The sequence below is a fragment of the Trichoderma breve genome, chromosome 5, assembly GCF_028502605.1.
Source record: "Trichoderma breve strain T069 chromosome 5, whole genome shotgun sequence".
Lineage (NCBI taxonomy): Eukaryota > Fungi > Ascomycota > Sordariomycetes > Hypocreales > Hypocreaceae > Trichoderma > Trichoderma breve.
In genome coordinates this window covers 897,438-910,339 of record NC_079236.1, presented here as the reverse complement: position 1 = coordinate 910,339, position 12,902 = coordinate 897,438, and the positions used below count along the sequence as shown (strand labels likewise).

The 12,902-nt window shown below is 48.0% G+C and overlaps 5 protein-coding genes across 5 annotated transcripts; 2 read left to right on the top strand and 3 right to left on the bottom strand.

Annotated features, from left to right (window-relative positions):
- Positions 1 to 1,318: 1,318 nt before the first annotated feature.
- T069G_07985 (major facilitator superfamily domain-containing protein) lies at positions 1,319 to 3,430 on the top strand (the record flags this gene model as incomplete). Its single annotated transcript, XM_056175195.1, has 5 exons — positions 1,319 to 1,553; positions 1,617 to 1,798; positions 1,864 to 2,125; positions 2,184 to 3,119; positions 3,369 to 3,430. 5 exons carry the CDS (start codon positions 1,319 to 1,321, stop codon positions 3,428 to 3,430), a joined length of 1,677 nt encoding a protein of 558 aa, XP_056026144.1.
- A 120-nt stretch (positions 3,431 to 3,550) lies between these two features.
- On the bottom strand, positions 3,551 to 4,642 carry T069G_07984 (WW domain-containing protein; the record flags this gene model as incomplete). The annotated part of the gene is made up of 1 exon (XM_056175194.1): positions 3,551 to 4,642. One exon carries the CDS (start codon positions 4,640 to 4,642, stop codon positions 3,551 to 3,553), a length of 1,092 nt encoding a protein of 363 aa, XP_056026143.1.
- Positions 4,643 to 6,067: 1,425 nt separating this feature from the next.
- T069G_07983 (caspase domain-containing protein) lies at positions 6,068 to 7,700 on the top strand (the record flags this gene model as incomplete). Its single annotated transcript, XM_056175193.1, has 5 exons — positions 6,068 to 6,599; positions 6,642 to 6,896; positions 6,956 to 7,394; positions 7,450 to 7,619; positions 7,675 to 7,700. The coding sequence occupies 5 exons, from the start codon at positions 6,068 to 6,070 to the stop codon at positions 7,698 to 7,700; spliced, it is 1,422 nt and encodes a 473-aa protein (XP_056026142.1).
- Positions 7,701 to 7,794: 94 nt separating this feature from the next.
- On the bottom strand, positions 7,795 to 9,515 carry T069G_07982 (uncharacterized protein; the record flags this gene model as incomplete). Its single annotated transcript, XM_056175192.1, has 2 exons — positions 7,795 to 8,513; positions 8,564 to 9,515. 2 exons carry the CDS (start codon positions 9,513 to 9,515, stop codon positions 7,795 to 7,797), a joined length of 1,671 nt encoding a protein of 556 aa, XP_056026141.1.
- A 1,108-nt stretch (positions 9,516 to 10,623) lies between these two features.
- On the bottom strand, positions 10,624 to 11,538 carry T069G_07981 (uncharacterized protein; the record flags this gene model as incomplete). The annotated part of the gene is made up of 1 exon (XM_056175191.1): positions 10,624 to 11,538. One exon carries the CDS (start codon positions 11,536 to 11,538, stop codon positions 10,624 to 10,626), a length of 915 nt encoding a protein of 304 aa, XP_056026140.1.
- Between the last annotated feature and the right edge of the window lie 1,364 nt (positions 11,539 to 12,902).

Genomic DNA, 12,902 nt, shown 5'->3' with positions numbered 1-12,902 from the left:
GATGATTCCAAATTTTATCCTCGGCTACAGGATTCTCTTGACAGCAATATTTGATGGAGTGAAAGGCTCGTAGTGGAACCAAGAGATAAGAGCAACGGATGTCAATACTCCACCTACTAACAAGGTATTCAATCTCGTCCTGGATCTCGATGTAAATTAATAATTGAATCCCAATTGCCGATTGCTCGCTTAGAAACGTGGCTGCGGAGATGCAAGCTCTCACCCGATCTACAAACTCAATTGATAAGAAGCTTCAATTGATTCCATCTCGATGCTCGCTTCCCTTGCAATTGCGCAAAACTATTGGAGTTTGTCGTCGAAGCCATGCTCTGCAGGGTCCATATGACGTCAGGGCTCCAGAGTTACGTCCGAGATGAGTCCGGCTCAAGGGTCTTGTTATCGGGATGAGTTGGAGCGATTGACCTCAATTGACGATCTCGTACATGAAGTCAGTCGAATCTCGATGTCAGTAAAATGATGTAAGTCAATGGTGAATTATCACGGACATATGATAATTGTGAATCAATTGAGCCGCGAGAAATGCATTGACATCCAAGGTAACCGTAGCACCCAGATAAATGAAGTGGTGCACATAGATCGTTTCACATCTAGATAACAAAACCCCGATGGTAATCTAGAAATGACACACACCATCAAGGATTATATCTTCGGCACTGTTTCTCAATCAGCAAAAAAGAATCGAGCAGCTTCCATCCAACTACCGCGACCATTCCATCAGAAAGATTCCCTCATCTTATATTTTCCACAAACAAGGCCACTGTTTGCTACTTGCAGTATAGCCTCCTTCTACGCTGATCTAGATCCAAATTGCCGAACCCCCGTTAGGCTTGATCCAGCAAGGCCGTCAACAACAGCAACTCTTTACGCTGTGGATCTCGCTGAGCATGGACCTTTCCGGGCTTAGTTCTCTTCGGCTGTTGCGTTTTGCGTGCCGCTGCCAATGTGTACGGGTGGCAACATTTACTGCTTTTGAACAAACGTCTGCTTCGGTGTTCGGATAGCGGCTCTAGTTTCCCATTTTCAAGGGTTGTGACGTTTAGGTGCTATTCCCGCTTGCGTTTACTAATGGCAACGGGCGGCTAAAGTTTCACTCTGATTCCATATCAATGGACCAAAATGACATCTCTGAATTATATGTTTGTAAGATGGACGATATAGAATATATATATGTAGTTACCCTCTAGTCTCTGTAGAAACTTTTCAATTGAGTGTCGAGTATCTTTGGCTTCTCTTTAAAGAGCAAAATCTTTGTGAACAATAACCTGGTTCATTGGGGATTGAAGCCGAAGCCTTCACAATGGAAGCTTATCGCCAGTATACCTCATTGGGCAAACGCCTAGAAGCCCAGCTCCATCGAACTCGAGCAGCAAACAACACTACTACCACACCAACACCGAACGAAGCACCAGCGGATGTTGATTTGGAGGCAATTTCTTCCAGTTCAACCGATATCGAAGACAATGCATCGCAACTCGAGCCAATTGACAGACCTCTCAGCAAGATTGGCACAAACCTCGCTGCGGCGCTTACAGGCATATCACATAGAGACCATCCTAGCTCAAGTGACACCAAAGTTTTCGTCGTCGGCTTTGAAGGACCGAATGATCCACTGAATCCAAGGAACTGGTCTCTCACCAAAAGAGTGTTTTGCACTCTAAATGTCGGCATTATTGCACTTGTGGTGGGAATGGCGGCATCCATCGACTCGGCAGTTATCTCTCGGGCAGCACAAGAATTCGGTGTCAGCGAAGTTGCTGAAGCTCTTGCAACAGGCTTGGTAAGTTGCCATAACAAGATTCTAACTTGAATTACAGATTTTGCTGACACTGCTCTTTTAATCAGTTCCTTGCCGGTTTTGGCTTTGGCGCTCTCATCGCTGGTCCCATGTCGGAAACGGTCGGTCGCAACCCCGTCTACTTCGGTTCCTTGGCGATTTATATGCTCTTCATCATGGGAGCCGGTTTATCGAAGAATTTGGGAGGACAACTGGTGTGTCGTTTCTTTGCTGGTTTCTTTGGAGAGTCACCTTTGTCGACTGTTGGTGGATCCATCAGCGACTTGTGGGATCCCATGAACCGCTTGATTGCGTTTCCGATATTCGCAAGTAAGTAAACATTCTTCTTGATATAAGTTGAAATGATCGGAACTAACAATTGACATAGCTGCTGGACTAATGGGTCCTATCATGGGACCAATCGTTGGTGGCTGGATCTCCCAATCACACGACGTATCCTGGCGTTGGACCGAATGGGTTACCATCATCGTCTCTGGAGCCCTTCTCATCTCGCTGCTCCTTTTCCAACCCGAAACTTATGAGCCAATCCTGCTACAGTGGAAAGCGAGCCACCTCCGTCGACTGACAGGAGATAAGCGCTATGTGTCTGCAGCAGAAATCCAGCATGTGACATTTAGTGCTCGCATGTTGACGGCTGTGAAGCGGCCATTCATCATGACTATTCAGGAACCAACCATTATGCTGTGGACCGGATATTTGACTGTCGTCTATCTGATGCTGTTTGGGTTCTTGGATGGCTACACATTTGTCTTTCAGAAGACATATAACCTCTCAGACGGAATCACCGGTATACTATTCATCGGCATCGGTGTTGGCCTCGTTCTGTCTTCAGCAACCCTTACACCATTACTATACAGATGGGCAAAGCAGGAATTCGCAAAGCTACAAGCCGAAAAGCCCGGAGAAAATGCCCGCATCCCACCCGAATTCTTCCTCTGGTACGCCCTCATCGGCGCACCCGCTATCCCCATCTCCTTCTTCTGGATGGGCTGGACAGCGTATCCTCACATCAGCATCTGGTCGCCTATCCTAGCCTCTGTGCTTTTCGGCTTCGGCATCTTCTCCGTCTTTGTGTCAACATACATGTATCTCATCGACACGTATGAGGTTTACGCGGCTAGTGCACTGACGATGATTACGCTGGTGCGATATGTCGCTTCGGGAGGAATGATTGAGATATCGATTCCCATGTATAAGAACCTGGGCATTCATTGGGCTTTGACCATGTTGGGTCTCATCGCCCTCGTGTTTACGACTGTGCCCTACGCTTTTTACAGATTTGGTCCTTGGATTCGGTCGAAGAGTCGGTTTGCAAAGACACAATAAGCGCGGGAGAAGAAAAAAAAAGGATGAAAGAAAAGATTATGAGAGAGAAAAGCGATTTAAGAAAAGCATGGTCATGAGGACGAGATTGCCACCTCAATGTTTAGGTATACGAATAATCTTAGAAGACTATTGGCTACATATATCGTGCTGTGGCCACGGATAGAAAAACTAGACTGATGATTCACGAAAATAGCATAATTTACTACATACTGCCACTATCTCGCAGGATATGATATATTCATAGTAAAATCCCTGTGCGAGCGTGCGCTAGACATACTCACACGATAGACAGCTAGCTCATAGGTCTATAAAAAATGACAGTGCTTCGGAATGCCAACAACGTTCAGATAGTCATTAGACTACCGAGATGACGGCTAGTCTTTTCTTCAAGTTCAACCTTGTCTGTCTCTAGTCATAAGTTTCCTCGTACTCCTCTTCGTACTCTTCCCTAGCCTCTGCCAACTCCTCATAGTCGCTGCTGCTTGCACTTGAAGAGCCCTCAACCTCCGCAAGGGCCTCCTCGTATTCTTCACGTGCTTCTTGAACAGACTCCCGATCGCTTTCAGACACATAATTACCCTCTGCATCTCTTGAAGGGAGGATGCCTGGCACACCACTCTCCTCGTAGGGATCGTTGTAATCGTTATAGTTTGTAGTGTTGTACTCGTTGACAATGATTGTCTGTGATGGTGCCTGTTCATATTCGTAGCGTCTTTCTTCTTCACGTCTCTCTTCTTCGCGTCTCTCCTCTTCTTCGTCGCTGCTGCTATCTTCCAGGGCGTGATGCAAGAGGGCACCACCTACAAGACCGGCAGCAACACCACCGGCGGCACCAAGAAGCAAGCCACCCTTTCCAGATGACTTCTTCTTCTTCTCTTCACTGTAGCCCTCACCGCGGCCCTCACCACCATAGCTACCATGGCTACTATGGCCATACTCTCCTGCCGGAGCCCCGTAACCGGCAGGAGGTAGGGGTGGTGCACCGTAAGAGGCCGAGGGAGGAGGTCCTGGAGGAGGAGCTCCGTAGCCTCCAGGCGTGTGCCCGTAGGGTGCTGCTGGGGGATATGGAGAAGGGCCGCTGCCTCGTGATTCCTCACTCGGGTAGCTCTCCATGGGAGGTCGTGGAGGGGCAATGTAGCCTGGAGCCTCCCACTGGGTTGCACCGGTCTCCTTGTTGGCATAGTACCATCGCTGGCGACTCTGGTCAAAGAGAGGAATCCATCCTTGGGGGATAGCCGGCTTGTCAGAGGGAGGCTGATAAGTTGGCATAGGGGGAGAGGCGTGGTATTGCGCAGGAGGGCCTCCATCTTGGTTGGCCGAGTGGTAGCCATACCCGCCCTGCTCTCCTGATCCTGGAGCTGCAGTCAGATAAAGTCCCTGCGAGAGTGACGATTTTTGGGGAGCATGGAACTTACCAGGGGGAGGGGGGGACTGGTAGGGCTGAGAGCCTCCAATTCCGAGGCTGCCAAACTGGCCCGAGAGGTTGTCAACGTATGACATGGTTGGAGTCAAATGGCGCAGATGCGGCAGCCAACGCTGTGTTTGTCAGAGGAATGGAATGGAATCAAGTTGAGCTGGTGAAAAACACGTTAAGTCACAAGACGCTGGAGATTTATATATGCTGATTGCTGGAGGGAGCCAACAAACAGGCCTCACAAGATGATGCAGAAGAAGATGGTGGAAGTTGGGAGGTTAAGTTATCAAAGGGCTTGGCTGCAGCAATCATGCATAGATGGGGCCTGCAGACGGCACGAGGCGCAGACAAAGCGGGTGATTTCAGGGGGTGATTCAGTGCATGGCCGCCCGCCGGAATCACCTCTACTATATCCGTGACCTCTATTGATTACTTGTGCTTGTACTCAACGGGAGTAACAAAGGAACTTTGAACGAGTAATACCGGCGCTTTGAATGTGGCTTGCTTTTGTTGCTTTGTCCAATCAGTCACACGGGCCGTACCGAACGCGCCATTTTCTGGCTGTTTCGAGGCATGACCCGTTTGGTTGACCAGGGCGATGAAGTAACGGGTTCCATGATATATGGAACAGTCGAACTACTAGCAGCAGTCAAAATGCTTGGCTACATAACGTACCCAGTAAAATATGTACAGACAGCTCAGCGCAGTTATAGGCAGCTAAAGGGGAGAAAACAGATGGAGACTTCGATGGTGAAGCTCGGAGTTGAGGGCAGTTTGTGGTTGCCGGTGGCGGGGCATGGAGGGGTTACCGAGGGGCATTTCCGTAGGGGTCCATGGATGTTTGTCACAGTTACAGTGAGACCGGTTACAGTGAAGGTGATGAAAGATGTTGCCGTAGCTGGATCGATATCAGACGATCACTGGCTAGATACAGTATTGGAGGCCCCCTCGAACCATATAGTTGCTCCCTGCAAGACATTAATCAACATTTGATAGGTTAACATTGACGCATACGAGTACTTGATGCATCTGTCAAACAACTTGCATGTGTGAGAGGGTACCCGTTTGACGCCCAGCAACATTGAACTGATGCACTGCCACAGTTCGCTGCAAGTGTGGAGAGGCAGCCGCTAATCTCAGCGCCAAACGGGCAGCTCCCCCGCCTAGCCACGATGCAGCTACAGGCAGCTCTAGCGCCCTGTGGCCCGCCAAGCCGGACTCCGAATGGCGCAGTTGGCGGCATGGACAGGCTGACCGCAGGGCTCTTGGCTTGGCTGCGTGATTACATACTCGCGGCGACTATCTCAAGCTGACTGTCGATTATTAGTCCTACCTACCAGACATCTCTTTGTTCCCTTCAACAACCAGACAAGACAGACATCGCCACCAGCTGCTACGGGCAGCGCTGTCGCATCTCGTCTTTTACTCTCTTTCCTTCCCCCTCCGCTCCTCTCCTCTCCTACTCTTCCCACCTACTCGCTCTCGATCGACTCGATCAACCAACCACAGCCATGTCTGGATACCCTGGCCAAGGCTACCACGGCTCTAGCCAGCACGGTGGAGGAGGATACGGATATGATAACAACAACTATCCTCCTCCCAACGGCCCGCCTCAACCTCAATACGGCGGAGGCTACGGCGGCGGCGGCGGTGGTGGTTATGGCGCACCTCAAGGATACAACTCCCCTCCTCCGCCTCAACCTCAGTACGGCGCTCCTCCAGGCGGCTACGGATCTCCAGCTCCTCCCCACGGAGGTTATGGCCCTCCTCAGCCTCAATACGGCGGTCCTCCTCAACACGGCGGTTACGGCTCTCATCAGCCCCCGCCTCAGCATGGAGGATATGGACCACCTCAGCCTCAATACGGCGGCCACCAGAATCAATATCCTCCTCCCGGCGGCCCTCCCCCGAGCCACTACGCACCTCCTGCGCACCACCCTCCTCCGGGTCTAGATGCCTACGGCTACCCTCTCAACCCTCCGACTGCCATGCATGCAAAGGCCGGCCCCCCGCCTCCCTCGGCCCCTCAGCAGTTTGGTCACGGTGCTCCGGGCGGCTACACCTTCCAGTACTCCAACTGCACAGGAAAGCGAAAGGCACTGTTGATTGGAATCAACTATTTTGGCACAAAGGCTGAGCTCAAGGGATGCATCAACGATGTCCACAACGTGTCGGCATTCTTGGTTGAGCGATATGGCTATAAGCGCGAGGACATGGTCATTCTGACAGATGACCAAAGCAACCCTGTCATGCGCCCAACCAAGGCCAACATCATCCGTGCCATGGGCTGGCTTGTTAATGGCGCGCAGCCCAACGATGCGCTGTTCCTTCACTATTCTGGTAAGTAGGATGCTTGTCTCAAGGGGGATATTCAGTATGCTGACCATGTTTGTTTCTAGGCCACGGCGGCCAAACCGAGGACAAGGACGGCGACGAAGACGACGGCTACGACGAAGTTATATACCCCGTTGACTTTGAACAAGCTGGGCATATTGTAGATGACGAGATCCATTTCCATGTTGTCAAGCCTCTGCAGCAGGGAGTGCGCCTCACAGCCATTTTCGATTCATGTCACTCGGCAACCGTCATGGACTTGCCCTATGTCTACTCCACCAAGGGTGTTCTCAAGGAGCCCAATTTAGCCAAGGAAGCTGGTCAGGGCCTCTTGGGCGCCATCTCCTCATATGCTTCGGGCGATATGGCCGGCGTTACGAGTAGCATCATGGGCTTCGCTAAGCAGGCATTCGGCGGTGACGGGGCTTACAAGAAGACTGTGGCTACACGCACATCAGCAGCAGACGTCATTATGTGGTCTGGCAGCAAAGATGACCAAACTTCGTATGTGGATTTGCATGTTTTATTGCGATTTCTGGATACTAACAAAACTTCACAGCGCCGACGCCACGATTGGAACGCAAGCTACTGGTGCCATGTCGTGGGCTTTCATTTCCGCTCTGAAGAAGAATCCCAAGCAGAGCTACGTCGAGCTGCTCAACAGTATCCGAGAAGTTCTCGAGACCAAGTATACTCAGAAGCCACAGCTGTCTTGCAGTCACCCTCTAGGTATGTCCTTCCATCGAACTTTATTATCATGGCTATGATCTAACGCGATACACAGATACCAATCTTCTATTTGTCATGTAAACTTAACAAAAAGAATGATATCCATTGAATACAAACACAAATTTGTCCATAATGTGAAACCCTATACTGGGTGTGTGTAGAAACTGCTTCAACACTAGGTCTGTTTCTTCTTGGATATCCAACTTTTGACCACGCTATTGCTCCTTGGCCAAAACTCGATGTTGATTGTTTTCCCCTGTCGATCTACGACAAGGCGAAATTTGTCTTCGTAGTGTGTCCCAGAATATTCTGCCCTCGAGTGCCATAGAATTTCGTCTCCATTCATCAGTCCAGCTTTCGCCGCCTCAGAATGCTCGGCTACTCCGCTCACGATTTCATCTGCGAGACTAGACTGGTCAAACCCCATATCCAACACTCGTTGTTCATCCGGGTAAATTCCATCAAAGGCTGTCTTCATATCCTCTAAATCCATGATTTTACCACTTCTCATTTCGTGGAAATGCTGCTCTGCAGCCTCTTCACCAATCCAATCCCCCAAATACTTTAACCAGTCTTTCATCTGAACTTTTTCGCCACGACGTCGCCGGCTGCTGATATCAGCTACAATTTCGTCGATTGGCCTAAGGACACCCGCGTTGCGAGCGACTGAAGCACGACGAGTGAAGCAGTCCATGCGGATCATGTAGATGCAGCTGCGCATTGCAATGGCTGCCTTTCCATACCATGAATCAAGCGGAATCTTGTCCATTGGGTAAGATACAAAGGGGTTTGTGAAATATGATGAGAGGTAGCCGTTGAGGGTGGCGCGGAAGTAGTCTGGAGGACGTTGGCCGAAGCGGAATGGGAGGTAGATTGTGTAAATGTGAGATATTCCTGTGTTTTATCAGTGGATGATGATGGAAGGGGAAGGGGATGAGTCTAACCTTGAGTGAACCAATCGTTTGGTGTGCCATCGTGTTCAGGATCTAGATGGGCCCATGTAGCTATCAATGAGGAGTTGAATAATCGTACTAAATCCCAGTCATTCTCGTCTTTAGTGTCGTCATCATAATCGATGAGGATCTCGCTTGTTACTTGAGTTGCTCGAAGGCCTCTAGGAACTTTACGCATGTATATTTGGCGAGTAGCGCTCTCATCTTTGAAGAAAGCGCAAAGATGAGGAACCATGTTGCTAGTAAATTCTTTCATAGCTTCGAGATTGTCCGGTAGTGTACCTATCCAATGGATTCCACGAAGCCCTCCTCTGGCTCCATCTCCATCGAGAGCAGGCGTTGGTAGATAGCCGCTGACTTTGCCTGTCATGAAGACACATTCTGAAAATTCTTTGAGGGATGTTGCTCTTTGGAAAATGTTTCCATCTCCAAAACTACTCAGTGATCTGAATTCTTTAGGTGATGACGAGAGATCCCATTCAATCGTCACATCTACCGCGGCAGATCCTTCGACAGCTGGAATGGGTATGAACGATGAGGCGATGCCTATGAATCCGTTCTCAATTCTCGCATCGATCTGGGCCTGGAGACTAGAAGAAACCACATCTTGTAAAAACGGTACAGCGTCATATTGGATCCTAAGATCTCCTTGTATGGGTCGATCTGCCCTCCACGCCAGAAACGGATTCTCGAAAAGTTCATACTCGACAGAGATGGTGAGTGACCCAAGGTCATCATATGCCTCAATGTTACCAAATGTATTTTCAACATCTCCAACAATCCTTTGAAAGTAATGAGTTTCGTCCAATGGGCTACCTCCCTGGAGGCCTCTGTTGAGGCCTCCGATGATTAACTTGACCTCTATGCAAAATAGTTTCGTACGTGAACTGTCATAAATCGGCATGAGACTCATGCTCAATTGAAGAATGTGCCTATCAGACATGATGATTTATTTTTTATAAAGGTTTTGAGCGAGTTGCAAGGGAGGTGAGTGAAAGACGAGGAGTGTGTTGAGTAGAAAGGATTGGGGTTGAAGCTAGGCTACTTGTGTAATTCGCCGTGATTTTATATGCATGCATTAGTGCGTGGATGCCTAGTATAGGAGGAGTATTTATTCACTACTTCCATTAATATTAACGACGCACATCCTGGAGTATGAATGAAGCAGAGAGGAAAGCGGTTGACTACATGTATTAACCCAGTCAAACTTTTATTTAAGGCAGTAGCTACCCAGCTCCCCAGCGACTACACGAAATTTGAGCATTAGAACTGGAAACTTGGAAGCTGTTTGTTTACTCTTACAAGCATTTACCTAATTAATAAATCCCTGGTTCTTTAAGTATTTCCTATTATATCTATATTTCTTTAGTAACCGCTACTATACCTATATTTCTCTAGTAACTGCTAGCAGATCTATAATTTTCTAGCAACTGCTACTGGATCTACATTTTCTAGTAACTGCTATTATATCTACCTATATTTCTCCAGTAGCCGCTAGTATACTTATATATCTCTAGTATTTACTATACCTAACACCTGCTGGACATACGAACCTACTTATATACCAGTCTCAGTATCGTCAGATGCGGTAGATCCATGCTCGTCATCAGAACTCGAGAAAGATTCAGACGAGTCCTCATAGTCCGTCATCTCAACATCATCACCTAGAGTACCTAGGTAGTAAACATTCATCAGCAAGGTAGTACTATAATTATATTTGTTTTAGTACTTGGTATCTTTTACGGCACGGGATGCTGGATATCAAAATTGAATTGTTGAATAAGCGTTCCATTTTGTAAGATCTAATACTACAAGAACAAAGACATAGAGGTACATATAAGGAAAACAAGATGCAAATTTGAAAACAATGAAGACATCGTTATTTGTTATCATAAAACATGAGTATAGATGTAGTACAATGTTGGACAGAAAACAGACAGTTGGATGAAACGAAAAGAATAAAAAGTTGAAAAAAATGAAAACACCAAAAAAAAGGGTATCACCACAAAACAAAAAACCGGTGTTAAAGCAAACGTCCCCAACACCAAACTTTACTGATCATCCTGATCAGCTTTGCCCCTTATTCTCGAACAATTATAAGCATGTTCGAGAATCTCCTCCTCCGCTCTAGGACCCACGGCAAGCCCACAGTGACACCGGAAATCCGCCCGGCTCTCCCTGCACCTTTTCACCTGCTGTTTGAGGTGCTGCGTAAGCCCGTACTTGTCAAAGCCCTTTCCACAGCGGCATATGATATGCTGGTGTGGGTGGGCTTTTGAGGATCTCATGTGAGTATTGAGCGCGGACCTTTTGGCGAACCTCGCTCCACATTTTGGGTCTGGGCAGATATGTGGTCTGCCGCTGCCGTCTGTAGGAGGGATGTTGCTGATGTTGGTGCTGTTGGTGCTGTTGGTGCCAGGGATAGGGTTGGGGGTGGTGGCGGGAGCAGGGTCGAAAGGAGTGACCGGAGCAGAGACGAGGGGGGTGACCGAGGCGGGGGCGAGAGGAGTGGCGGGAGTAGCCATGAAAGGAGTGACGGGACCAGTGACGAAAGGGGTGGCGGGAGGAGCCATGAAAGCAGGGTTGAAGGCAGCCACTGGGTCCTGCTGTTCAAATCCCATCTGCTCAAAGGGACCATTTTGGAAGGACCAATCCTCCTGGAATTGTCCATTGGCCATCTCAGGTTGGCCTTCTCCAATTAAACCGCCGTCATATGCGGCAGCCAGGAACTCATCGATATCGAAGTACTCATCGATATTGAACTCCACCTCCTGGGTAGGTGGTGCCACAGCCTCGGGAAGTTCATTCCCGTCAACAAAGCCAGAAGTTTGGTCATTGAAGTTGTTGGGGAAATCAACTTCAGGAAGAGACCCATCTGAGGTCTCGTTGTTAAACTCCACGAGTGGGCTTAAAAACTCTTCCCAGTTAATCTCCGATGGCATGGTGGTAAAGTCCTCTGAAGCCATGATTACCAAAGCAGAAGTGTCGTGGCTTGAATAGGGGTAAGTGGGAAGTGCCAGGAATAACCAAGGAGAGTGTGGCTATGTGAAGTGAAGAGAGTCGGAAGGTGATATGGTTGTGTGAAGTGAAGAGAGATGAAGCTGGTATATGATTGTGTGAAGTGAAGAGTGTTGAAGCTGATATGTGATTGTGGGAGAAGGTGGTATCAAATTGATTGTGAATCTGGAGCTTGTGTGTGTGATATGGGGGGAAATTCTGGAAAGAGGATTCAGGGGGGGAGGCACCCTTATATGAAATTGGGAAAGAGGAGAATAAGCTCGAGTGACTGGGCAACAGGCATAGATTTGGTGTAAGTTTACAGAGATATCTGCTCAATGGAAGATTCCGACAGCAAGAATCAGCCACCGGAGAGATATCGACTGTATAAAGTAGACAATCGAGATCTGAAAATTTTTCATTTGATATAAACTTCATGGCAATCGGACAAAGACGTTAGAAAACAAACATTCTCGGGAGATTTGGTCCGCAGGAATCAGCCACTGGAAGAGGCAGACTGCGTAAAGTAAACAATCTAGATCGATATAAACTTCATCTGGTAATAAAGTTCATAACAATCGGACAAAGGCGTTGGAAGACGCTGGGACGACTATGTAAAGTAAACAATCGAGGCCGATATAAACTTCATTCGATATAAACTTCATAGCAATCGGACAAAATGCGTTGTAAAACGCCAGGTAGGTACATAAATACCCTCGACGAATTCTAGCTACAAGGATCAGCCATTGGAAGAATCAGACTGCGTAAAAGAAACAATCGAGTTCAATATAAATTCCATCTGATATCACTTTCAAAGCGTTCGGGTATAGACACTGGAAGACTGCTCGGCCGACTGCGTAAAAGAAACAATCCAATTCGATACAAACCTCATATGATATAAACTTCATAACAACAGGACCAAAGGCGTTGTAAAACGCCTCGTAGATACACAAACACCTTCGGGAGATTCCATTGTAGGGGGAGATAACGGCCGAGCGAAACCAAAATATAAACAGAGTGGCTGTCTCCAGGGGAGATAAGCAATGTACCTTTTTCCATAAAGCTATGACTCTAAGCAGTAAGCCTTGAAATTCACAGTAGAGAAAACAAATACTGAGTGGGCAAGCCCAATTGACCAGTTAATGCTGCCATTGATAAGAGAAGACAGAGATGGGTAGTAAAATGTGATGTATGGTGCCGTTATAAAACGACGTGCCGAGAGCTACCAAAACTTGTATACGTATTGTTATCCCAGGCATTGAGAAAACCTGTGAGAAGTGGATACATGGTATTGTCTAAAAACATTACATAAGATAGGCGGACACAAACTTCA